Source organism: Amblyomma mixtum, chromosome 5 (genome assembly GCF_055824585.1).
Source record: "Amblyomma mixtum isolate Tamu chromosome 5, ASM5582458v1, whole genome shotgun sequence".
In the NCBI taxonomy this organism is placed as follows: domain Eukaryota; kingdom Metazoa; phylum Arthropoda; class Arachnida; order Ixodida; family Ixodidae; genus Amblyomma; species Amblyomma mixtum.
In genome coordinates this window covers 36,042,933-36,070,134 of record NC_143016.1, presented here as the reverse complement: position 1 = coordinate 36,070,134, position 27,202 = coordinate 36,042,933, and the positions used below count along the sequence as shown (strand labels likewise).

Here is a 27,202-nt window from a genome sequence, read left to right as displayed (position 1 = left end):
GGTGCCGTTTTATTTTGGTTTTTTTCAAAGCCTTTCGACACATCGCTGGCGTATCCGAACACGGCGGAACTGTATTTGCATTGCGTGACACTTCCTGTCGACACAGAAACTTTTGGCACTCCCCTGCCGGTCCGCTGCCTCCGGACGTCCTCCGCGCCGCCGAGCCGCAGAACGGAGGGACGAGGAGCGAAAGGGGGGGTATGCACTCCCCTGTCGGTGTCGTCCTCGGTGGTCGCACTCCCTCCGACACACTGCGGCATCGGTACGTGACGGCTTCCATCGCATCGGTTTACGAAGCGCCCGAGGGCTGCTTGCAGCGCACACGCGCGTCGCTTCCTCGTGTGAAGCCAGCCACGCTCCGCTGCATTCCGGACACCCGTTGGATCCACGCTGGGTTCCTCCTGTGTTACGGTAGGCTCCCGTTGTGTGTATCGACAGCCCGGAACGTTTTGACAGAGAGAGACCTACGTCTCGATCCTCTCGCTACACGTTTGTTTTAACGCCGCTTCGTGTTGAAACACTTCGCTGGTTCGATATGACGTGCAGGGATCAGATAGCTCGTTCCTTTCGCGCTCTATGGAAACCGTGTCAAAAAGGACGGATTGTGGAAGCGGAAACCTGTGGCCCGTGCGATGTAGCGGGCCCACAACAGCTAGCGCTGCGGCAATGCGAGGCCTTCGGGCATGAGCGCCAGTGTTCGCCGACGTGTGCGGCCGGAGCGAGGTCGACGAGTCAGTGCGAAGAGTCACTGCTGCGTCCTTCACAGCCCGAATTGCTTTGGAACATTGAAGGGGCTCTGAAAGGGGCTCTAATAAAGTTGCGGTATGCCTGGGATGTTTAAGTACCCCGCTTCATGAATATTGTCCAGCAAGAATTTTTTTAATGCGCTTTGTAGAAAATGAGTTATCTGTAGTCAAAATTTGAATTGCAGCTTCTTCGCGCCTTTCCCTCTTCTCTCGTTACTTTTTGCACCCTGGAAGGTAGGCGCTCCTCCGCTGGCCCCACATCTGGGGGCGGATCTTCCGACCCGCCGGAGCTACGTGGCTTATTGGCCGCGGCCATGGTAGCTGCCTGACGTCTGAGAGAATCTAACAGCGACGGAGGAGGTCGCGAGTATGAAAAAGTCGCCGGGAAGGGCTCGCCAACTTTCGCGCGTGATTGTGGGTTGTCTGCTTCGGGTAGAAGTGTATTATTCGGCTCAGGTGTTCATGACAGCAGGTTGCAGTGATTGAGAGAGTTGACATGCTCTCCTCAGATGGTGTTTCAGAGCCCCTTTAAACCCCGTAAAACCCAAACCAACCCTTCTTCCTTCGAGGTGATGGCTGTCTACTTCATTCCTACCCTCACTGTGCGGTTGAGGTTACCATCGAGAGTGAGACGGATACTCCGCGTCTTCTGTGTACATAACTTGTATCACTGAGCCCCGAGAGCCGCAAACCGCCGTCTGTCTCGGAGGCCGCGAGTGAATGAAGCCGAGGGGCCTACTTCGAGTTAGAAGAGCAGCACAGCAGGGTCTCGGTGGCACTCATCGTTCTTCTTGATCTCGTTACGGGCCGGCGGAGTGTCGCCTCCCGGCCGTCGCCGAGGCGGCCGTGCGCGCGTAGCGTCTCGGCGCCGGCGCTGCTCGGCTCAGCGCGATTCATGCGGGCCTCCTCGTCCTTCCTCGAGAGAGGCTGCTTGCTCCGCTGTTCGACGACGACGCTGCCCCCCGTGTGACGCAACGGCGGTTATTCATAGCACCCTGCGCCACCTTTCAGGCCGCGCCGCCGGCTGTGTGGGAAAAAGTCGGGCACGTTTCCACGAATGTCCGCTTTACTCTGCGCGCGTGTGTGTGTGTGCGTGCGTGCGCGCGCAGCCTGAGGGGAATGCGTAATTTTTAGTGTCCACGATGGGGAAACATCGCTCTGACATGGTGTGGGGAAAGAAGTGGACGGGGAGGAGAGTCGGCGATTTTGAAAAATAAATAGAACGCTGCCGTTGTGCAATGTAACTCGCTGCGTCGAGTTCTGTGTCGCGCGCTTTATCGCTATGCCACCCTGTGACGTCAAGCGTTTGCGTGTTCAGACTTGGTATGCGACATGCTAGCGGTGCCCATGAAAGAGGTGAGGACCAAAGGAGGGAAAGGAACAGAAGCTGCCTGTTGAAGATTAAAAGAACTTGGTTCTTTTCGTTGTGAGACGGACGCTTCCGAGCCTCGCATTGGTGGCTGCGAGACTTGACCTAGAGTCAGCAAAGAAAAGGAGGCTAAGAGACGATGTAACCTGTGTCCATTCCGCGTTCATATCGTTCTGATTTGATTCCGTGACAGTCATGTTAAGCTCATTTGCATATGTTCATAATTACACAGGCATAGACCGTATCAGTGTTAGCCTCGCATCCATTCACCACGCGTGATTCGCTTCCAGCAGTTTCTCCATTACGCTTTGATCATGAGAAGGGACCCAGCTGTGGCATCGATGGTTGCGCACTCACACAGCATTCCCACGCCTTGAGGACCTCCTCTCTGTCTCCTTACCCCGGATTCGCGAATCTGTGCTCGATGGCAGATTTCGCCTTTTACCTCTGTGCAACTGAGTATGCGGTCGCATCTAGGGATACGCAGAGACCTCTGCTATTGGCTGCCAACTGGTCATTACTTTTGTATTTGGTAAATAGTGTACAAAGTTCTCCCTTGTCCTTTCTTGCTGTCGCTCCCCTCTATACTTCTCCTCACTATCCTCTCCCTTTCCCTTTCATTTCCGCCGGCTGCAGCTCGGGTGCTTAAGATATTAAATAGCAATTTCCGCGGCAGGCAACACTCTTCTGCTTCACTTTTATTTTTTTAAATAAACCACTACCACCAGCTGTGGACACCTATTCCAAAAAAAAAAAAAATTCTTAATATCATGTCCTCGAGGGCCTCTCTACCGCCATGGCCGTGTTTTCCGTGCCTTGTAATCAACTCTGTTACCTTTACAGATCATCTTTGCGCAGTACAGTTACCTGTTTGCCGCATTCCATGCCCCTCCTTCGCTCGATTGCCGCTAGGGCAGCATTAACTGGAGAGTACCGTTTAATCCACACTGATATCTCTGTCTCAGCCGCATATTGTGGGCTCCGCACAGCGGACGTGCGCCACGGACGGTTGGACTGTGCCCGGCGTGGATGGTGTTCTCCCTCCCACGATCTTCTGAATTGTCCTTCGATTCCCTCGCTGTGTGACCGGTTTCGGCGGGCGCGTGTTTGTGTCGCGGCGTGATTGCGTTTAAATCCGTCGCTGACCGCGAGCGTGCTGTGCCAAGGCCAGGCCTGGACGGCGGCGATGATGCGGGACCGTCCGTCCGCCCGCGGTGGAGGGTCAGGAGGCGTTATAAATAGCGCCACGGCTGGCCTTGGCCAAGCCTTCTTCCCCTTCATGGCGGGGGTGCGTGTGTGTACACTGGACTGCCTTCCCATTGGGAGGCGCTCATTCTGCGCGTCGCCAGAGACGGCGGAAAAGGGGTGCACATCCCGCATGCACTTTCCGCCTTCCAGGCAATTTACGTTAGTGGCGCTGTCAGCGCCCGGATGCCGCGGCCGGAAGCAGCGCATAATGCCCGCCATGTAAAGCGCTGTGTGAATAATCAAAACGAAACTAGAAGGGATTAGCTTTTCTGTATGCCTCGAGAAATACGTGGAGGTGTGTTTTGAAGTTCGTTATATCCGTAACTTCGTTATTTTCGCAGATAAATGCGTGAAGTTCTGTTTTAAAGGGAAATATATGTATATAATTGGTTTATGGGGGTGGTATCGTCCCAAAGCGACTCAGGCTATGGGGATGCCGTAGTGGAGGGCTCCGGAAATTTCGACCACCTGGGGTTCTTTAACGTGTACTGACATCGCACAGTACACGGGCCTCTAGAATTTCGCCTCCATCAAAATTTGACCTCAGCGGTCGGGATCGAACCCGTGCCTTTTGAGTCAGCAACCCAGCGCCCCTGGCGGCAGCGTCCGGAGCCTTTTCCGGCCACAGCTGACCTAAGCTGGTCTTAAAAACACCCACCCAGCTTAAAAACACCAACTCGCACCACCACGGACACGTTCCCGCTTATTCATTTGCCTAATTCATCTGCATCCTCCTCCTGTGAGAGGCATGGGAGACTGCCCTCCTCAACTGCTCCTCGCTTGAGTCCCAAAGGGCTCTGGTGAAACGGGCGAGAGACGGGGCATTGTCATGCGGTGTCCCGGACTAGGGACGCCGACCATGTAGCGGGGCCACTCTGTGGCTCCCAAACTCTATTTCAGTAATTAAAAGTTTTCACCACCACCACCTCCTGTGCTCACGAACCACCACATTGAATTTCCTTCGTTATATCGTAACTTTGTTGTATACTTAGAGAAATTGTGCCAGTTGCATTTGAAAGGAAATACGCTTCCTTCGCTGTGTCCTCAAATTCGTTATATGCGCAAAGAAATACAGCATTTGTTGCGTTTCGCACTAGTGTGCGTTTCCATCGTTCTCTAGTTGCAGGTCTGCTGACAGACTAATTTGAAACTGACTGAAGCTTGTTTCGAGTTCGCGTGTGTCCGTCGTGGATATGTGATTGGGTTATTCGTCATCATGTCACACCCCCGGTTTTCACCAGAACGCGCACCGAACCGGTACACAAAAATTCAGTATCGGGGCAGGCACAGGCCCGCAGCGGAGGTCCGTGCGAAACATTAATGGGTCATTCGTTCCCGTGTCTGGTCATGGTTATATACTGCAACGAACGGGGTTCTAATCGATCCAATAGCAGAGTTCTCCAAACTGCAGTAAGATGCGATCGAGGATTGCCGTTAAGTGCTTCCTGCGCTCGAAGTAGGGAAATGCAGCATTATCAACACGTTCACTGAGCGATTTTTTTCCTGTATAGTAAAACATCAGGCGCGGCTTTGTTTACCTCGCAGATCTGCGTGTATAAATTTAGCCTTCTAATTCCTTCTATTTTAGCCGCCCCAGCCAGCCACCTGGCACTGGAATCTGGAACCATGGGCCCCAATACCGGGCCTTGTTGGAATTTATAGCCGACATCGGCCTGCACATGTACATATACCTCTCTTATGCGGAAGGACGTATTTGCGCAATAAAAAACAAAAAATCTGAGCCGCTCCGTTCGAACCACGCAGCTTGGACTTTGTTGATTGAACTGCGAGCTAGGTGCGGAAAACCTCCCGCGAGCGGCCACACGTCGCCATCAGGCGAGTTTTCTGCGAAAAAGATGGCTTCCATCAGAGACCGAGGGAGAAGAGGAGGACAGGCGACGCAGAGAAAACAGTCTATTATTTTTCTTTTGTTTTGCTTCGTTTCGCCCCCCCCCCCCCCCCCCCCGGCCCCCATAGATTTCCGGACGCACACCGTCGGAGGTTTTCGTGGCAGCCATGGGTGAAAGTTGGCGAGGGGGCGGTGTTCGGCACCGGCGGAAGAGTTACAAAAATAGCCGCATCGCTTCTTCTCACTTGTCTCCGGTCACGGCGGCGCATTTCTTCAGCGCTTTGTGTGTGTGTAGCCACGGGTGCCGCTGCGGCTGCTCCGTTCTGCCTTTTTTTGTTTGTTTTAATCTTTGGGAGTATGCGTTTGGTTCGCGAGTTTCTCCGCGCGGTTACTAGACGGGGCGGGTGCAGCTGCTCGGCGACGCCCGATTCGTGACCGAAAATACAGCGTTCTCGGGGAAAAACGGAAGCCGCAGCAGCCGCCGCGCTCTGTGGCGGGCATCCGCCACCGCTGCGCGCAGCGTCGCGGCGACGCTGCGGCGTTCGCTGGAACGCGCCGGCCCGCGGCGGCGGCACGTCCGCCCGAGTTCGCGCTGTGCTCGTCTCACGGTGGCCTTCTGTGCGAGCTGTCTAATTGTTTCTCGAGAGAGGAATTGCGCGTCTTCCGAGAAGCGTCGTCGGGTCGGCGACTCGCGCGCAGCAAAGGGCGACCGTGAATCGCCAAGGAAACGTATGAGGGAGGACGATCTCGGGACAAAACAGCTACGCATTCTAAGGAGAGAGGATGTGATGTATGATCATAAAACATTTAGACGATGGAGTTTCACTCTTTCACTCCCGAACATGTATCGGTGTCTCGATACTGACAAACAGCTCGCTCGCTGGCCTGCTGTGAGGTTGCACACCGCAACCTCTATCAACTTGGACTACGTGTTGCCATTGTTTTCCCAGAAACCGAGGGATTTCCATAAACGGCCCTCGAGTGAATTAAGGTCCAGCGCGAATGGTACGCTTCCGCGATGCCACGGTTCGAGCACCTGGAAATATTTTTTTCGAGGAGCGCTTGCTGTTGGCAGCGAATGTTTACGCGATGCTGGTGTGCCGAAATAAAAAAAAATTCGCCACAGTGACGTAGACCAGTCGCCTGAAATGTCTGGATGTGTAAGGGGACGTGCTTGCTCCATTCGCTGGTAACAACAGCACGCGACTGATGATCACCAGGCAGCGCTAGAATATGTACTGTTTTTTTCTATAACATGCATCCCGCAAACATTTACTATCAATAGTACGTGCAGTAGCGATTTGAGCGGGGACACGTTACGAACACCAAACTAATAATTACTCGTTTATTTTTTTTTCTTCTAAACAGTTTTTCCCTGGGCGAATAGTGCCTACAGACGCTTTCGATTTCAGTTTCTCTTGTGATGCGCTGCTTCTCTCCCGAGCGAAATAACCGTTTCATCGACGGTTCGCCTGTCATCTCGTTTTGTTGTGCGCCTGTTCATTTCTGATAAACGTATTTCAAGAATGCGACGTCCTCGTATTTCCGGCTACCAGCGGAAATGGCGTTGTTTCCTCTCTATATGATCAGGCCGGAAGCAAGCCACAGTGAAGAGACAGCGGCTCATGCCGAGTTTAATGATTCACGCTGTTGCTTTTGCGCAAGACAGAAATGACTTTTGACAAAGGAAGGTTAGCGTGATTTCGTCCGGGGCGCCGTGATTGACTCATTCGTTCTCGCCGCGCGGAGCGCTTGCTTGTGGGCTTCATATTGAAGAACCCGGTGTACGAGACAAGCGAGCAGCGAAGAAAGGTCAAGTGCGTTCGTCGCTGCGCGTCTACGCCGTCTCGGTTTCATTCATCAAGCAACAACGGATGCCCTTGCGCGTTTGTAATCTTTACCACTGATGTCGTATACTCAAACCTTCGTGCAGAAGAAAGAGAAAAGAATGATAAAGACAGGAGTAATACGTCAGGCACGAGACCATCGGGTAGATCTGTGTTGCCGCAACTCGTCGGCCGAAGGCAAATTTCCCTCCCTTTTCGCTCTTCTGACTGTCTCGTGCGGCATTCCCTCCGCGTCCGTGGCAAACAACGGGCTCCCCCGCACAAAAAGGCAAAGGACGCCTGTCGACAACAACCGACCTGGCTCGTGCGCGCCCGTCGTGAGGCAACGTCGAAAGACCGAGCGCAGACTGCTGATTAATGTCATCTATCGAGCTATATGCGGCCGGGCGGCCTTCAGCTGCGGGCTATTCTTGGCTTCTCGCGCGACACGCAACACAGGCTGCGAGAGCGAGACTGTTTGTGTAGGTGGGCGGGCGGCGGTCCATGCGTGCCTACCCACCCCCCAGTAATGGGTAGTAGTAGTGGTAGTGCCGGTGGCGAGCGAGCGAGCGAGCTCAGTGCCTCCCGCTTGCTCTGTGCGGACCGGATGCGTAGGCGTGCGCTCTGTCGCCGCCGGCGGCGAGGAACCTCTTTTGAAACGCGTCGGTGTTGTAGCGGTAGCAGCAGTGAACCCTTTCCCCTGCCTTCCTTCTTTCCCCGCACACACCGTTGCTCGCGGCCCGCTTCGGAAAGGCCGATAGCAGATCGATATGCGTGCGGCTCTCTCCCATCAGTCATTTTGCTATTTTGTATGTATGTCTCCTTTTCTCGTTTCTTGCTGATACGTGCATGTGTGTGCCGGCTCGAGCTCCCCCGCTGCGCGGCCGGGCTTTGCCATTGTAGCGTGGGCGTTCCGTTTACTGCGGCCCTGCTATATTTAGGCCCACCCTTCGGTCGCCTGCTCGCGCGCGGGTACCGAGCACGACTTTTAACGAGCGGCGACGTTCTTGTATCCGTTCTGTCCGTTCGCGAGCGCGCGATTGAACCGCGCATGCGCAACGCGGAGGCGGCGTCGGCACTGTAGTAGCGAAGAGCGCGACGAGTTAACTCCGCCGACCAATGGGGGCGCTCGGCTCCAAGGTCATGCTGTTGCTAAATCGGACGCGCTGTGATTGGGCCACGTGCGGTGTGCGTTTCAAAATAAAAGGACTCCACCACCGCTGCGCCTTCCCGCTCTCTCTCCTTTTTTTTTTTAATGGTTCCTTCGCTTCGCCTTCGCGCATTTCCATACTTTTATGTACACTTCGTTTGGCTCGGACGCATTCTCCCTTCTACGCTCCTAGTGCAGCGATAGCGCAGCAACCATTAGTTTCGGAAGTTGTTTTTCTGCCGCCCGACTAGTATTGTGTTTCGGTCCGATTTCGACGAATATTCGTAGCCTTTTTGTGTGCCTCGGACAGAGATAATGTTCCGCCGTGTTGCGACGCTAGCATTGCACAATATGCTTCGAGATCTTTCTTCGGCAAGTGGGGGGGAAAAAAGGTACAGCGATGGCTTGCGAGTCGCACGACCGTTCCTCGAATCCAGACGCCAGAAGAATACAAAACGTGTCACGAATGGCGTACGAGCTCTCCTTTGTATGCTGCTCTGTTTATTTGTCGTCTTTTTCGGTGCCGAGACGGAGAAAGCAGGTCGAAGCAGGTGGACGCGAGCGAACGCTGTTGCCGCCCTGCATCGATCACTGTCGGACCGCATTGCTTGTGGCATACACACACGCGCGAGCATTTATCTGCGCCTTTTACGCGGCTAGCGACTCGCGTTTGAGTGTCAACATGAGCGGCAGTCGTTTTCTGAATGGGCCGTTCTCCGCTGTCAGCAAAAAGAAAAACAATCGTTATTGTTTCGGTGGGCTCTCGCTCGCTGTCTGTAGTGGCGAACACTTCGACAAGCTTTACAGTCGGAAGCTGTCTGCGCGCTACGAAAATGGGCGCGTCGTTTGAATCGACTTCTTGGCGGACTTCTTCACTTCATTTTCAGACACCCTGGCGCTTAATTGTCTTCGTTATCACCATGGTAGATCTGGCCTTCTTCGCACATTGTTTCTTGGCCTACTGTGAGCTTTTAGACTGCTGAAGTGCGGGTATCAAGTTTCGAGTCCTTTCTTTCATAGTTCCTCCGTGTACATAGCGAGTGTCTTTTTTTTTTTTTTTTGTAAGTGGTTGTGGTGAGTGAAGGAGATTTGCAATAGTCATCGGCGCACAGCTTCCATGGCTGTGGAGAGTATGACAGTATTGCGATGGCGTTGAGTGCACGTTCGGTAGCGGTCACTGGGGTGCGAGAACGAAATTTCCATTGGTCGATGACGATGTGACGTCTCAGGCTGTGGACGAATTTCCGAGGAGCATGCCGCCACTCCAAGAACGACCATGTGACTACTTGATCCGTTGGGTGTGACGTCGCATGGAATTGAAAGTGCTTAAAATCACATAGATTGTGATTATAAGGCCGCAACATGTATCAAACGTCATTATCTCATGTAAGCGTGTGAAGTAAATTAACTGCGCTGAAACGAAAATTGGATTGAGAATGCAGTCGAACTCGGGACCCTTGGGTTGCGAGACAGACATGCTACCCTTAGGCCATCGAGGCACATTTATTATCGAGGCCTTGTGTACTGTGGTGAATAAACAAATGGTTAAAAATAGACAGAAAATAAAAGCAAAATAGAGTAAAAAATAAAAAAGAACTGTATCTGTGTTCGCGAAGTGATATACAAAGAAAACTCCGGGACCTATTAACGCTGTCGAGTGGTACCTATAAGCTTAAGTGTCCGGCGAATTTTTTTACTGCAGGATATGGGATAACATATCTGAAACCAAAAATTTGTACGTTGGCGCACTGCGGACCTTGTCCCTGAAAACTTGGTCAGGCTACCATGTGTTTTATTATCTTCTACATCTTCAAAAAGGTTTTAAATGCCAGATCTTATCGGGATCTAGATGACGTCGTGAAAGAGACTAGCAGCGAACCTATGGGGTTCACCTAGTACTGTATGGACACTTCTTCCAGAATGGGAATCTTTGTCTTTCGGCAGCCACAGTCTTCAGACGGAAGGGCACTAAGCCTGACCCCAGAGCAACCTCCATATGTAACCCCCTCGTTTTTACCACCACCACCGCGTCAAACATATTGGCGCTCACCTCCCCCTGTCCTCGGGCCCTCTCTCGTCCGCTGTCGTCACTTGTTCTCGTTGGTGGTAGTTGCGTTGTCATGGTCGGCTCACTTTGTCACCACTTATAATTTCAATCTGGTGAACATTGTCAGCCAAGCTGTCTTTGGCAGCAACGAGTTCAGCGTGTGAAACTTGTTGCTGCTTGCGATGCATCGAACTCCAGGGGGCTGCTGCCCCTTGTCTGTATCTGGATCCTTTCCTCCTGGTACACCCATCCGGCTCTCTCTCCTCCTTCCACTCCGCTCTCTTCCTCGTCGTCACGTGCTCCATCTCCGTGGCAGGCTCGTTTCCCAGAATCCGAGGCGCGAGCGCCCATGATCCCGAAAAAAGCCCACTCGTATTGATTGGCGGCAGCGGCAGCGCGAGGCGGTTTTGGGGCGGGGGGGATAGCGCGGAGAAGGGACCCAGCTCGATCACCCGCCCAGGCGGCGTGTTTACCCCGGGCTGCTCTCAAAACATCGGAGGGGGGAGAGAATAATGGGCCCGAGGGAGGAGAGGGCCGCGTTCTCACTGCTTTCACTTGGGCGCGTAGGAGGTGGCGCTTTGTGACACCCACGGCTCGCCCGGTTTCGTCACTCGCGGCGACGAACGTCTTCTGCCTCATGTCTCCCGCCCCCGCGTTCCACTCGCGAGAAACTTTTATCAATAAACCGAACACTCGGATGAGTGGGCGGAAGTGTAGCTTAATGCTGTGGGCATGACATGCATAGAAAGGGGATGCCCCCCCCCCCCCCCCCCCCCCCCCCCCAGTGGCATTAGGGAGGGGCCGCAAATTTTCTCCCCTATTTTTCCCTGCTTTTCAGAAGACTTCAAGAGGCACAACCATGAAGGTTGCTCCCCTTACAGAGAGACCTGTGCACGCTTATGGCTGTAGGCATGGATAGTGTGTGAAAGAAAATCAGTATCATTAATTCGTAGCTAGACATGTTATTTTCTTGCTTTTCTAACTATATGCACGTGGTAGCTATAGCAACGCTTCAAAAATTTTGTGTCATGTTTCAACTGTTCTTTCTCTCTGGAGAAAGGAGAATTTACGGCATTCAAGAAATTGCCTGAAAGGATCAACGATGAGTTCATCAGTTTGGCTCGGCACACGTCAGGAAGAGCCATGAAGTGGCCCCAACGAGAATTAGCATCGCTAGACAGTGAGAGTATGCACCCCGTCTGTGGCTATGTGATCCTGTGTTCCAGCCTATCAGTTGTATTTTGGTCTTAGAGAGAGAGAGTGCCCTCTCACGTGTAAGGATTCGGAGGTGTGGAAGTGTAGCACAGATATCGCTGTCACTTTTCACTCTCGGGAGGGAGCGAAAAATATTTTTTTTCATTCCTCGCTCATAACGGGTGGAGAAAAGGCGATTCCTTTTATTTTATTACGTCGCCCGCCAAGGTAGTTTTTCCACAAGGACACGTAGTCTGCAGTGAAGCCAACCTCGACGATGTCTACGCTATCGGCCGTTTCTACCCCGTGCGAGCCGCGATGTGAATCATGTGATCGTGAATTTTTACGGGGCCAAAGAGTGCCATGGCATAAAGTGTTTCCGTCTTCTCAAGTTGGGGTCGAAGACCCATTGCAAAGACCCGTGCGAGTCGCAGTTCTCCCTTTCACTCTACCTTCTCTTCTCCACCATGCCTCGTTTTATTTCGCTGTTTTACACGCACCTGTATTTTTAGCTGTTGTGGCCGTTTTCAAAATGAACGAGTGAAATCAGTGAGGAAGAAGGTGACGCGGGATGGAGAGAGGTAGCAGTGGCGTGCGTGCATGTGTGTGCGTATCAAGCTGAGGCTGCCTTCGTGTGCAGATTTGGGCCTTCCCACAGGCTGTGTCAGTGAAAGTCGTAGACGGGAAATTTTTTAAAAAGGGTGCATTTTAATCGAGTATGACTTGTTGCCTTTCTGCATGCACCCTCACATCTTTTGATGCCTCCAGTACATGCTGCAGTGAGCCCGAAACAGCGGCTTCCATGTCCCATTCAAGCTTTGTGCCATTAGAACACTTGCAAGTGTTCATGTAAACTGAAAAATGAAAATTGCCTGTGCTTAAAAAATTTCTCCTCTTTCTTACAGAAAACCTGGGAACCCATCATACTATGGAAATAAATCCTCCATACAGCAGCAACCTTCAGAGAAAAGGTATGCAAGTAATGAAAATCGTGGCTGTTCGCACCTTTTCTTTTTTTCAGCTGGTTAAGGCACTTTATCTTCTTAATGCATGTGACCTGCTTGTAGTTTTTTTTTTTTTTATGCAACTCATCTATTGCCGAAAGCTCTGGCAGTATTACATTGCCAGTATAGGATGAGAGCCGTTGAAGATCTAGCTCCTACTTAATTCTTTTGAGCTGTGCTGTTTCTTCAAAGCTCAACAGGTGAATCAAATGTAAGCTCAACAGACTTGATCACATCAGAGGCCAAATTCATATCGTTATTCTTTTACATTCATTGCTGTATAAGTTGTGGCAATTTGTTCAGAGCCCCACAACCTTTTGGATACTTCCTTGTCTTATATGTCATGGTAGCTCTACACGTAGTAATATCTTGCACTTACATGTTGTACATTAGTTGTCAAAATTGTGCTAGTTTTTAAGCACTACAGGGCACGGGGAGATCTTGAATCACTGTGATTCTCTGTGGCATAAGCACCAGAGCCTACTGGAAATGCACATTTGTAATGCCTGTTGAGTATTCTGTGTTTTTTGCATCCTGCTCTGGCTATCTTTTTGCATGGCATTTCCTATTCTCCTCTTCCACTCTGCAGTATAATGTTGCAAGGTTACTTCTCTAGCCAATTCCCTCATATATTTTAGCATGAGACGCATTAAGGTGGTGTACTGTGGGTTTCAAGAAGTGAACTTAACAAAAAAAAAGCTAATGTCATGGTGAAACAATACCTAGACATCCACTGGCTCCTTAGAGTTACACTAAATGTGGTTCTGAATGTCGATGTCATACCAACAGGCTTGGAGCACAAACTTGATGTACGAAACAGTTTTAAAATGGCTACATTGCACCAGTCTCAGTCAGAGCACTCACTGGCCACTGCTACCACCATGGTGCTGACACTGTGGGAGATTGGGAGCCCAAAGAGTATGGCAGCGAGATTTGACATAAAGCCGCAAAGTTTCTTCACAAAGCAGCAGGTGGCATATTGGGTTCCTTCTGCAGACGTGTCATGCTTACACTCGTTGCAACTAGATAAGGCTGTGAAATTTCTTCCTTCTCCCCGAGACTTCCCTACCGGCCTGTGTTGGCTCCGCATGCGAATGTGTGTGTGTACATGTATGCAATGCAGACCAGCATGGCGTGATGGGCTTCCTGGGTGGGCTCCCCTCGCTGCCAGGTGGCTCCCAGCCGTTGCACCAGCCACAGCCACAGCACCCATTGGCAGCCACCGCCACCGTTCAGCCAGGTGCAGCTGGGGACTTGCAGCAGCAGCAGGAGCACCTGCAGTTCCAGCAGCAACTCCTGCAGCTGAAGCAGGAGCAGCAGGTATGTGCGATTATGGAAGAGAGCTCTGTACTCAGCATCATCATCATCATCAGCCTGACTATGCCCACTGCAGGGCAAAGGCCTCTCCCATGTCTCTCCATGTCTCTGTCCTTTGCCAGTTGCGGCCACCATATCCCCGCAAAATCTTAATCTCATCCGCCCAACTAACTTTCTGCCGCCCCCTGCTATGCTTGCCTTCTCTTGGAATCCACTCCGTTACCCTTAAGGACCAGTGGTTATCTTGCCTTTGCATTACATGCCCTGCCCAAGCCCATTTCTTCCTCTTGATTTTGACTAGGATGTCATTAACCCGCATTTGTTCCCTCACCCACTCCACCCACTTCCGATCTCGTTTAACGTTACATCTATCATTTTTCTTTCCATAGCTTGCTGCGTTGTCCTTAACTTAAAGGGACACTGAGGAGAAATTGAAGTTGACTTGCATCGACAGAATACCAGCTCCTGATTACAAAAACGCCATTCATACTGACAACAAAGCTCCTGTAACATAGAAAAGAGCAAGAACCAAAATACAGGTATCGCCGCCACAGGCCAAACTCGCAAGTACAAGCTTCATGGCGTCATAGCACAAAACAGTGTTGCTAGAACCAATAGTTCTAGCAACACTAGGACACGAGAAGGTACGAATCACTGAGGCGCAGCAAATGCATGCGCAAATCTCCTTGACGTCGCCAGATGGCGCCACGTACCCGATAGCTACGCGCGCTCCTGCAGCGCCGGGACCAATCAGCGCTTGCTCTCAGCGGTATGGGGGCTCCCGGTATTCCGCTAACGGTAACAAGGTACACGTACGGTATGCTAAAGGCGTCTATTTGCGAGAACTTCGTTGACGACTTCGAGAACGGGATCCATTGTAACGCTGGCAAAACGCCGGTGCAAATGTAAATGAAGCGACGGCCGCAATAGCCGATAGATGCCTTCAACGTGCGGCCGGCGGTAGCTTTCTTTTCGGCTGCTGCTGGGCCGCACTGCTGGCCGCCAGAAATCACGGAGTCTGCGTTACGTCATGTGAATGTCATGTGTCACGTCACTTAGTTCTGTGTCGTCATAGCAGAACCCCAAGTTTGAATCAGAGCGGCGCGAAAAACTATTTCAACTTCGAATTCAAATTTCTTAGAAATAAATGCATCTTTCGCTGCCGGCCAAGTGGCAACAAAGCCATGAAATGCCGAATTATCGGATTTTGCTATAAAAAAAATATTAATAGTGCTCTCCTCAGTGTCCCTTTAAGCTGAACCCTCTTTGTTACCCTCGACATTTCTGCCCCATATGTGAGTACCGGTACGATACAGCTGTTGTATACTATTTTTTCTCTTGAGGAATATTGGTAAACTGCCATTCATGACCTGAGAGAACCTGCCATATGTGCTTCACCCCATTCTTATTCTTCTAGTTATTTCCCTCTCATGATCGGTATCAGCGGTCACTACCTGCCCTAAATAGACATATTCTCTTACTACTTCCAGCACCTCGGCACCAATTGCGAACTGCTGTTCCCTTGCTAGACTGCCTCTCACCCAGCTACTTCACTAATTATTTGTGCAAAAGTCTTCGTCGCCAGCACTTCCCACGTCCCAGTAAATCATCCTTCACTACTGTCAAACTATCGTCGCCAGACATGCCGACAACCCAGCAAAGGAAAACCATGAGCCTACCAGGCTTAACACATGCTTTCGCACATCTGCTTTGTTTAACTATACGTTAAAACCGTACCATTTTTTTTTTCAGTCCCACCGTAGCGTATGTGCATAGTGCCTAAAGAACACCACTAGGTAATATTTCTCGTGATCCCAAGATTCCAACGTGCTCATTTGATGCTGGTCGTATGCATTCCGATTTCAGAACTCTTGTGAAGTACTGTGCTTGGCTGGGTGAAGTGTGGGGTTTTCTGTTCGAGGTTTGTGGAAGCACTGCAGCAGACACTAGGAGTCTTTGAAGTCATTTTTGGCGGTACTATTACGGGACCGCTCTACAGTCAAGCATTGATTGATGGTGGCTTCACAACGCTGGTCACTTCCTGATCTGTGCTGTGCAGTCCCAGTGGTTTGCATTCACGTCATCATAGTACTGTGATGCATTGCTTATTTCTTATTTCTAAAGCACATGGGAAAGCAAGCTAAATTAACCTTATTTATTTTCCTCTGTAAAGCATATAGCAAATACATCTAGCACCTTCAAAATAGTCATAATGTGCTACTTTGCACTGCATGGTTAATGGGACATGCACGGAGAACTTTGGTACTCACTTTGTGTACACAATATGTCACTTTGTGTACCTACCTTATCTGCCTGGTTATTCAGTGGCTGTGATGTCTGGCTCCTGAGCCCATGGTCACAAGATGAAACCCCTATTGCAGTGAATGCATTTTTAAAGGGGACATAATGTGCTGAAAAACCCGTGTTCTGCTTGATGTCCGTGTATGTTCAAGGACCCCAGGTGTATGAATATAACTTGGAGCCCTCCACCATGATGCCTTCTGTGTAGTTTCGGGGAGTTGACCTCACTTTGTGCTCCTCTGTGATGCAGTTGCCTTTGACGCGCAAGTGCTGTCTTCGATGCTTTGGCGACCTGAGAAGAAGGATGTTAGGGACAAGAGTGTGGGCTCATATTATGTGCTCCTCGCAATGCTGCAGGTGCAGCAGCAGTTACTGCTTCAGCACTACCAGCGGCAGCAGCAGCAGCTGGCGCAGGAGCATGAGAAGCAGCTGCAGGAACGCATCAAAGAATACCTCGAACATCAGCGCCAGATCCAGGAAGAACACAAGCTTGAGCGCGAGCGCATTGAAAAGGACCGCCAGCTGGACCAGCTTCGCAAGAAGGACAAGCATGAGCAAAGTAAGCCTCAGAGTTTTCTTTCTTCTCCTTTCTTAACTCTTCTACAGCACTCGGTGCACACAGGCCACATTCAATTTTCTTCCACTCTTCACCTCTCGTTAAGCTTACAAATAACAAAGCACCGCAGCAGCCTCTGCATTTGCTTGCATTGGATTGCAGGAGATTGGCCAACATCGTTGTTCTAAGTTATATCCCTTGCAGTTACTCTAGTTTGGCTCGGGATTTTTTTTTTACTTTTTGTTTGCCTTTTGCTATTTTGAATGAGATATTGGGGTTATATTGTATTGGTCTTCCGTTTAGTAGAAGTAAACAGAGTTGAGTGAGTTGACATTGGGTAGTTCACAACAGCACAAAAGGTGGAGATGGAAAACGTAGACACAGGCAGCGGTCGTCCCGCAGCACAAGAAGAATATAGAGAATCATAAAAGGAAGTTGTGTGCAAAAGGGAAGGAAGAATCAGTCAGGCAGAGTGAGATTTGTAAGACACCATGGAAGTTCTGGACTGTGGGATTTAATTAGGGATTTACCGTCCCTAATTAAAGCAGGCATGTGTGGTTTGAAATATTCCTATGAATTTCTCTTATTTCAGTCTGAAAAAATTTAAGACGTTTTGCTGGTCATGCATGTTGTAGAATTGTTAGGAAAGGCAACAATGTAGTTGCAAATTTATTATTCAGTGATAGCAAAATTAAGAAAGTCGCTAATTCTTTCTAATTGCTTCCCTTAGCAAGAATATCTTTGGTCCTGCTACTTGCTTTGTAAAGCACTTCAGATCTATGTATTGGTTTTAGCTTACCTAAAGTTTACTTTTGGGTGTAAGCTGCTAAGAACAGGCAGTGTCTTCTTGACTTGGTTGATATTCAGTAGTGAGCAGCATAAGGGCCATACTATTCACATCTGCTGAATTTTTATGCCAAGTTCTTAACTGTAATGCAGCGCTCTTGTCTCACTTTACCTTTTGCTTAAAATAGAAAGTGCTTAGGATTAAGGGACTGCTGCAAATATTGGTCTTCAATCTACAGTAGCCATATATCTTGCTGCCTGGCCGCTGCCTTCTGTGGACAGAGTCCTTTATCTGTTATTGCTGGGGCGAGTCATTGGAAAGTGTTTGTTTGAACAGCAGGACAGATGATTACCATGGTGTGACCTTCTTGTTTAAAGCCAGAGCAAGGAGCGAAAGCAGGAAGGACTAGCCTCTGTTGTCAGCACTTGTTCTGGGAAACAAGCGCTGACAGCAGGATTGGTTCGTGCTCGCTGCCGGTGTGCTGTTTTTATCAGTGGGGCGTGTGCAGCAGGCAAGCCACATGCTGCTGCCACCACACAGTTGGTGGCCACCACCCACGACACGTCGCATCGCGTGTCTGCGCCAGGTTTCTATTTTGAATGAATGAAATCAGCTTCTCGTGTTTTCTCGTGAACGTACCTCCTCCCGTTGTGTGAGAAGAGGTGCCAGATGGAGGGCAAGCGTAGAGGTAGGTAGCAAGTTGCATAACCTTGCTCACCTCACGGACGGTTCCTGCAAAATGAGCCAAGCAGCCGTCGGTGCTTCTTGATTTAGTGCTGGCACGCAGACCAGTCTGCGCAACTTTGCAATGGAAGCTCTGGTGGTCCGTGGAATGGAATGGTGTAAAAATAGTTGCAAGCACGGCTGTTTTTTTTTGTCTATGGATGAATGTGCATGATGGTGGTCTGTGACGTGAGGTTGCGCAGAGCTCAGCACTGTGGCTTTTCAGGGCAAGTTTATGGTCTAAACAATCTCTCTGGTGTATTACTACAAAATGGATGAATATGTGCGAAGTCCGACATCACTAAGAGGACTAAGATCCCCACCTGCTTATTCTCACTGGCACCATTGTAAGCAAGTCGGCACGTTCTAGTATTACATATTGCATTTCCATTTGTCCAGATTGCCTTGTTTCGCTGTACTTGAAAAATGAACATGTAGTTAAAAAGCAAATGCTTAACTGTACAAGATGTAGTAATGAATGCAATGTGCAAAAATCTGCATGGAAAAGTTCATGCTAAAAAATTTTGTTTTGTTAATATTCGTGGACTGTAGCAGTCGTATGTACTGACATTCCTGTAAACTTCAAATTCCTTCCACGCAGGTGCTGTGGCATCGTCTGAGGTGAAGCAAAGGCTACAGGAATTTGTCCTGAACAAGAAACAGCGGGAAGCAGCAGCCAACAATGCCAACACATCTCCACCTAACTTCAGAAATTGGTGAGTTCCAAGTTTCCTTTCACCGCGTCCAGCTACGGGCAGGTAGTAAGCTTAAACTGAAGCTCTTCAGGCTGCCACCACAGGCTGCAGTCAATATTTCGATGGCTGCTGCAACCACCTTTTGATGAGCAAACTTCTGAACCTGCAAGGTTGCATACATCTAAAACTTATCCCTCATGCACCCTTGGCTTTTTTTCATTCATATCTCACGGAGAAACCATATTTTTATTCTATTTAACGATACCTATAGCATTGGTACTTTCCTGATGCATTTCGCATGGATAGCTAAAACAACTTTGCGCTGAAGTTCTGGCCGCAAATTGTTCTTGATTAAACTCGAGCTAAACAGTGTTGAATTCTCTGTTTGCCATAGCAAGCATAGTACACAGTAGTTATTTCGGCGTACTTCTGCGCAGGTCCAGGCAACGTTCATCTCTGGATCAAGCTTCGCCTCCTTCAACAAGCGCTGTTTCGCCTCAGTGCAGACATCTGCTTCTGGGGAAGTACGACGACGATTTCCCACTCCGGAAAACGGGTAAGTTGCATGCTTCTGCTTTCATGCATGGTGCATATATGCTGTGATGTTCTTAATAGCACCATTTACTGTGACATTTTTTTCTTCACTGCTTATGTTGCACTTCTGCCTACCAACCAGTAAGCAATGTTGAGCTGGTGCAGTCTTTCTGTAGGCAGTCTTCTGCACTGAATATTCTTTTGATGGATTTATTATGAATCTTATTATCTGACGGAGTTAAAAAAAAGTACTTTCGCAATCTATTGCACATCTTTAAGTTGTTTCATACGTAATGCATTTTGACATTGAAGAAGTTCTTAGTGATATATCATGACCAGTCGAATGGTCTAAGACGTCAGACATGTTTATGCAGTTGTGTCATGTGAAACTGAATCAGTCAGTGCACAAAGTTTGACAGTTGAAATGTGCCACCCTTAGTTACTATACTAAATCTGTTGTAAGTTTCACATTTGTGGTAAATATAGATGATGAGTTGTCACGCATATCTTTCTACTGGCACAACAGTATGCCTTGCCTGTAGGAACCTTCAGCAATGTCTTCTCAAGAATAGATTTAGGAGTTGCCCTGTCATAATGGAAGAGGCATGATTTCATTGCTCGAAACAAACCTAACCTGCCTCATGTGGATATGACTGTACCTTTCATTATACTAACAATATGAGTGAATCTACTACCAGTAGTAATTGCACTTGTTTGGCTTGTGCTGTGCACCGCCTGGATACCTGCAGCCACACAACGATGACATTAGAGCGAATCCTGCATATATGAATATATATATATATATATATATATTTTTTTTTTTTTTTTCATGTAGAAAGGGTCAGCGCTTATTTTACCGGTTTGGTAATGTATCTCCAGCTGGTACAGAGAAAACAGTAGTGTCACCATCTTCATATGGAGGTACTTGTTGGATTAAAAGCAATGTAAACACTTATGCAGCTGTGTTCATGTGATTGCTAATGCTCTAAATTCTTATTTAGTGTTTTTGTTCATGTAATTTTCTTATTTGTTCCCTAGAAAGGTGGTAACTGTATCAAGGTAGCAGTTGTATGCTAGCTTGCTTAGTGTATGCACAGTCTACTTTTTAGGTGAAAAGGCTGCAGTGCCTGCTCTTTTAAATGTGCAAACATGTTACTTTCTTGTTCTTGTGTCGGTGCCAGTAAAGAGTGCCATGATATAGATTAAAATTTGACGTGCTGCCGGTTCTCTCGCTGAGAGGTGTCCATTTTTGAATTGTACTTGTGGGTCATCTTGGATGAGCTTTCACTGGCTTGTTAATTTGAATGCACTCTTTGATATCTATACTAAACTTTAATGAATTAGTATTTGTCTCAAGAGTCTGAGAGTTTGATTAATTTGTTGATTTTGAATTTTCTGCTTTAGAAGTTACGCTGTGGCTTGTGTGAAAAAGTTCCAAAAGTTCCAAAAATGTTAAGTTAATATGCATTCAACCATGATCTTGGTTTACACACAATAGTGTAGTAGTGTAGTTGCATTATAGCAATAATATTGCAGTTAGTGTCAGTACTACACAGCCACACTGGTACATTTAGTCTGCGTTGGTTACAGCTTGAGAATTTTACTATGAAGACAGCTGAACCATTGTTTAAATGCCGGGTGTGAGCAGCAACATGCAGCTTGGACAAGTTATTTCTTCATGTAAGCTCTCATCTGGCACTCTAAATGGCACCTACGACAGACGCTTGCAGCCTTGCCTTTGCTGTTAGGTGTGCGGGGTTGCCCCAGTACATGAGTCGAGGCACTAATAGCTGCAGGCCTAGCTTGCTTTACCCCTGTGCGCATGTTTTCCAAGCGAGCATGTGTGTGCCTTCTCTGTCACCTTCCAGCGTCGGAACCAAACCTTAAAGTGCGCTCTGCGCTGAAGCAAAAAGTAATTGAGAGGCGCAGCAGCCCGCTTCTGAGGCGCAAGGACAAAGGGCCCATCCCTTTGAAGCGGCGGCCGCTTACAAGTACGCAAACACCGGGCACTGACCTCGCTGCCCGTTTCCTCATTCTCTCTTCTTTCCCTGAACCATTTTTTCTCTCTCCTGTACACTCTATCTCCCTCCGACCTCCCAATCTTTCAGGTCTTGATGCTCACTCTTTCATATTTGCGATGTAGATGCTTGTCATCACAAGTTTGGGATCTCAAATGAGTCCCACCCTGGGTCCTTAGTTGGAACTGCACTGTTAGGTTAGTCAGGAAGAAAGCAAGTTGCAAGTATTGAAAGGCTCACAAGAATGGAATTTGCAGACGCAAGTGAATTGGTCCTTTTTGGTCTTGCTGTCCAGAGGCACTTGAAGGCACATGAGCATCTACGCATAAATACACTTGTGCACACACTCACATGCACACACGCAAGTGTAAAAGCAATTCAATTTTATAACAGAAATAAGCATATGATTTTCATGGGAAGAATCTTTCTCTTTTGCATGTGACAAACTACTTTCAGAATTTAGGTATTGTACTCTAGGCTACCACAGATTATGAGCCGTTCAACTCTGAACTCAAGTTTGTGTGACAGAAAACTGTCCGTTACAGGAAAGCTTTTTGTTAGCTAATGGCACTCCAAAGTGCAGCTGAACGCCATGATTAAAATAATTTTCTCACTGGAGTGGGCACTTTCTTCATTCTATCCTCCATTTTCCATATTCTCATCTCCCATTTACTGTGCTAATTTCCAGCCACCCATGCCTCAGTAGTGCTGGGTATCAGCTAGATATATTGTCTGTGAGCCCCATATATAGTAGTGCAAAAGTACTGCACAAGGTAATTTTAAGGTAACTGCTCAAGGTAACTGCCACACAGCGTGCTGTACTGGTGTATCACTTCTGCTGCAAGCTGTTACAGGTGTATATTTGACCATGGATTATGCTGCACAGAGAATATGATAGCTTTTGGCTGTTTGGTATCACTTCTTCAAGCTGCCATTGAACTTGGCATCAAAACGTATGCTGCTGGCATGTGTTTGCTGGAGATAGCACATTGCAGTTTTTTGAATGCATGTGTGGTCTTTTTGTCTTTTACACATAGTAACCTTTGATGCTGAAGTGTGATTATGTAGGCATGGCATGGTGAATGAGACTTGCAGTGCATGTTTCTTGCTCATTGAAGTGACTAATACTTGCATTTTGAATACATGTGCTTTCCTGAGTGACATCAGTGACTAGAAGCCAGAATGAAATCTGATGCATTAAGCACATATGCAGCTCCAGGCCTCACTGTGGAGCATATTGTCTGGCTTCACTTTGCACACCTTGTGCAAATTCCATAATTGTTAAAAAAAAGCACAGTGGCCTCGTTATTGACAAAGTCAAAATACGTTCAGTTTTCTTTGGCTTCTGATGATGGATGAACTCAGGCACATGCGTATAGCTGCTGTGTATTGGATCAGGCTTCGGTATTTCAACATCAGACCACTAGAGGTTGGTTCCATAGGTGAGGATGCACAAGTCATATTTCAGCAGATAATTTCCTTCAGGAAATTTGTCTCATGCTGGTGTTGAAGAAGGTGCTGTAAGTGCCATCCTGAACCCATTTTGCTGTGTCTCGTGCACTGCTAAAATAGGTGGCCCCCTACTCACAAGGGTGTGTCAAAGTTCCTAAACAAAATTGATAGCTGGGCATATTAATATTGCAGCATCCTAGAAAAACAACGCTTTCTTTTGTGCTGTTTTCCTAAGTTGATCAAAATTGCTTTCTTCACAAAGTTGTGAAAAGCAGTCTATGCCATAGGTGCGCAATTAGTCTTGAACTAGCCGCTTGACATTTTTGTGGATTCAGATTAGCATATTAAAGCACATGCATCAACAGTGAGGTCTGTGTGTGAATTTTAAATGAATTTGTAATTTCTTCCTTTGGTTTCATAAGGGGTCTATTTCCTGCTGTATCTGTTGGATGTTTTTTTTTTATCACTTCGCTCAACCTCCTTGCTTGCATGTAAATAAGCAATGTGACATTTAGGAAGGTGCAGTTTGCAAGACTATTGTAAAAGCAAGATGGTAACCTAAATGTAGGAAGGGTCATGGCGGCTAGTGCTGATCACCTTTTGTTGCTGTCATTTGCAAAAAACAACAGTCGATGGCAGTGGAAGCAAACCGGACTCGTCGGAAGGATCCCCGCCCAATGGGTCGCTGTCACTGCACTCTTCTCTGCATTCCAGTAACGGTAGCACACCCATACAGGAGGTGAGTGCTTGCTCCATGATGACCTCACTTGCAACACTGAACAAGAATGCGCCTATGAGAACAAAGCTTGCATTTTTGCTTAAACTTGGCGCATTTGGGTTTTCAATTTAATGAAATGGGCAGCTCGTGTATTGGTGTAAGCACACCTCGTCATTCTACAAGTCTGATCATTTGTCTTGATGTGAAAATGTGCTGCCACTCAAAGTGGTCTTTGCGTATAGTGTGAATGCTGACTAGTGTGGGCACTGACCAGTATCTATTCTTAGCCTAGTGAGCTGGAAACTAAACATCTTACCACTCCAGCACTTGTCACCAGCTGTACTTTTAAGACGTTGTTTGCAGTTTGTTTTCCTGGCTACTTGTTAATTGTGGCTACCTTTTATTCTGATTGCAACTCCTCACATCTTTACTTCACTTGTACATTTTACTGTGCAATTTCCTAAAGCAGGAAAATTTTGGGTCTCATCTGCCTAACTGCTATCTTCAGAAGTCTTTGTTGTATGCACGTCTTATTCTCCACTCATGAAGTGTACATTGGTGCTGCTGTTTAATGGCACTATTTCATCAACAAGCGTAGCTGCTTAAATCACAGGCTGTCCAGCCGACACACTGAGGATGTTTACGTGCCTCTTTTATACCTCGCTGCACTTCTGTGGTGTTGAAGCCTTTCGATAATGACTAGTATGTTCTCGGTGTATGTTCCTTGTTGTATCGGGAGTCAGTCACAAGAGGAGTGAAGGAGGCGAATCTGAAGAAAGAATGAAGCTGGGATGCGTAGTGGATGACAAAACAGAGCCGTGGGAGGTGCAAAAAGGGGAGCAACACAGAAGAAAGGAGAGGCACTCTGTTTATATTTGGCGAGTCCAAAGATATCGTGCCAGCCTGGAAGGGAGTGCATGCACCATGGGGGATGCTGCTAAAAATAGGTGCTCCCTGCCGCATCCATGGCTGCTCGCACTCTGAGCTCACATATAGGCGGCATGGGGTAGAGAGGTAAGAAAAAAAAAAGTAGGAAAACAAGTGAGATAAAATGAGCCAAAAATAAAAAGCAAAGGGAAACACTCTTGTGAGCGCATTCGACTTTAGCACTTTCCAAAACTGGAACCCATTGGATGCAGTGGGAAATGCTGGGGTGCACAGCTGGTGAGAAGGTGGAAAGCACAGACATGCAAGCTGCTTGTCACTTTTCCTCTTCCCTCTCCTCCCTTTGCACATGCAAACAAACACACCTCTGGCTCCAACTGACAGGTGCTCAAAGACACATACATGAAAGAAAGGCCAGTGTATTGCACGTGGAAGCTACTGGATCTGAGCACATGTTATTGATGGCATCAAAGTGTGTGGGCTGCCTGGACTTCTTGCTCCACTTACTGTGGTCACGCTGTTTTCATCAACAAGTATTTTGTGCTGTTATTGCGAGGTGCCACTGGTTCTTCTTTCTTTTAGTGCATTTCAGTAATTCTTGTGGCATGTCTTCAGAGATAACCTTCACCCCAAGATAGCTTCAGTAGGACTGTGTAGTAAAGGCATATTAAGTTGCAATGACATTTCACACTTGTGTACACAGTCTTTGGGCGGTTAAGAAAAATGTCTACACTGAGATGTTCTATATTATGCAACGCAAGTGTTGACTGAATACGTTTGTGTAGCCAAAAGGAACTGAAAGTCTGTAAGCTTATGAGTCTTCTATTGTTACAGAATGAATATGCAGAGTAGCACTCTGCAATTGAGTCCTAATTTTAGCCTGAACGTAACCAGTAGTTGCATATTGAGCAGTGTTGCAAACCAAGTTCGTGATCCTTTTCTTTGTGTTTTTGTAGCGGTTGGCTGTCATTCAGTTCCCTCCTATCTCACTCAGTAATCATTGAGACAGGCAAAATTATCATTTTTCTTTTTTCCACTAATAGAGTTCCCTGAAGAAACGCATAGCTTTGTCCTTTCTAAAGAATGGACCAATGGAAGAAACAGAAAGCTTACTTTTGTGTAGCTGACTGTCACCTCTGTTTGAGTTATGCGATTTCTCACAGATGTGTCACATAAGAGAAAAAGTGCCCAGGGTGTGCTGCACGTCATATTATCACATTTCTGTTATCACACTGCACGAAGTGCAATTAATCCTCTTATAAAGACTTAAGGGGTACGCTGTCATTGCTGTGAACTTGGCCTTGTCACTCTCATCTAATCACCACAAACATACTGGCTGCTTCTCAGCAACTGGCTGCAAAGATAATGTGTACAGCCCTTTACTGAAATGCTGACCACTCTTTTAATGCCCTGCATCTATTCATCTGTGTTGTCTAGCCTTCTTATTTCTTGTGACAGTACTTGCTTGGGAGTCTGTTTGCTGTATGAGCACTTCAGGAGCCTACAAGTCTGGTCAGGCGAGGGACTGTTTTTAGAAACCAGCCAGCCAGCTTTTTTTTTTTTTTTCTGCTGAAATTTATGGCTGTATTTCGGGAGCACACACATGTGTCAAGCGAGACGAGAAAGGCCAGTTTCTTGCTTTGTTTTTCTTCCCTCCTGCTGTTAAAAACCGGTGTGGAGCATAGCGACGCCAAGACCTATTCTCGTTCAACGCAGGGGTTATTTTGTCCAACACCGCTTTGTGAGTGCGCACCTTTCCCATGAAAACTCGAAATATTTGCGGAGCTTCCTGGCATGAAGCAACTACTGCCAGACAGCGCGTCTTTCAAATGTGGCTATGCTGCCAAGACACTTTCCTTGTACTTAGAAGCTACCTTTGGACGAGTCACTTTCTTTGTTTTGGCTCGTACGCTAGCCTTAACTTGTTGTCTCAAATATAATGTTGTTGTTGTTCCGCCTAGTCACTTGTCAGGTTATGGTTGTCACCAGTTCCTTGTGTTCAGTTGCATGAACTCAGTATGTGGTACTATATCATTATTCATGCCTTTACCTTTGCTGAGTAATATTTTTCACAAGTTATGTTTGCTGGGGCATTTAGAGCACATTATTATTATTATTATTATTATTATTATTATTATTATTATTATTATTATTATTATTATTATTATTATTAAGCAGGCATTTTGATGTGCAGACTGATCGCATAACTTTTGCAATCCGAAACATAAGCTTTGTTATACTCCTGCTTGCTGGGTGCTTGATTTATATTATTGCTGGTTGCTTTTGTAACAGAAACCTGTTGTCAGCTCAGTTTTTGTCCTGGTCACTTCTAGGCCGCATTTGACCGCTTAACATGTATATTCTATGCAAAACTTAATTCGTATTTTTCTCTCAGAATTGTAGTTCGGTGTTACTGGGTAATGTGTAGTGTATGCTGCAGAGCATATCATATGTTGCATCTGTACAAGTCCACCAGAGTGGTGGCCCAGGAGGAAAGCATCTGCTTCATATTTGGGAGGTGATATCTTCAATAGAGCATGATATTTGACCAGTTAACTACTATGCAAAATATTTGTGTGAGTAAATGGAGTGCTCGTGTGCTCCATCATTCTTGCATCTTGCTTACTTGTGCTGATATTCAGTATAATGCTGTCCTCAGATGCAACACCATTGGGTGCAAGTGCACTCAGGCATAATGCTAAGATTTCTCAACGTGGTTCTCAGTCTCTGTTAGACTGTACTGTTACAGAAAGGTTGCTCATCTTGTTTCACCTGTCTCTGTG

At 47.7% G+C, this 27,202-nt stretch overlaps 1 protein-coding gene across 6 annotated transcripts in view; it reads left to right on the top strand.

The window, feature by feature from the left end:
- HDAC4 (histone deacetylase 4) overlaps positions 1 to 27,202 on the top strand; it is a 252,546-nt gene that overhangs the window by 198,164 nt on the left and 27,180 nt on the right. For 3 of the 6 annotated variants that reach the window (XM_089543942.1, XM_089543943.1, XM_089543941.1), the window contains 7 exons: positions 12,335 to 12,400; positions 13,557 to 13,753; positions 16,409 to 16,610; positions 18,719 to 18,833; positions 19,250 to 19,368; positions 21,215 to 21,337; positions 23,446 to 23,555. In XM_089543942.1, the coding sequence (XP_089400068.1) occupies positions 12,335 to 12,400; positions 13,557 to 13,753; positions 16,409 to 16,610; positions 18,719 to 18,833; positions 19,250 to 19,368; positions 21,215 to 21,337; positions 23,446 to 23,555 (932 nt within the window). The remainder of the gene's footprint in view (positions 1 to 12,334; positions 12,401 to 13,556; positions 13,754 to 16,408; positions 16,611 to 18,718; positions 18,834 to 19,249; positions 19,369 to 21,214; positions 21,338 to 23,445; positions 23,556 to 27,202) is intronic. The other 3 variants (XM_089543945.1, XM_089543944.1, XM_089543946.1) reach the window with 2 other exon arrangements.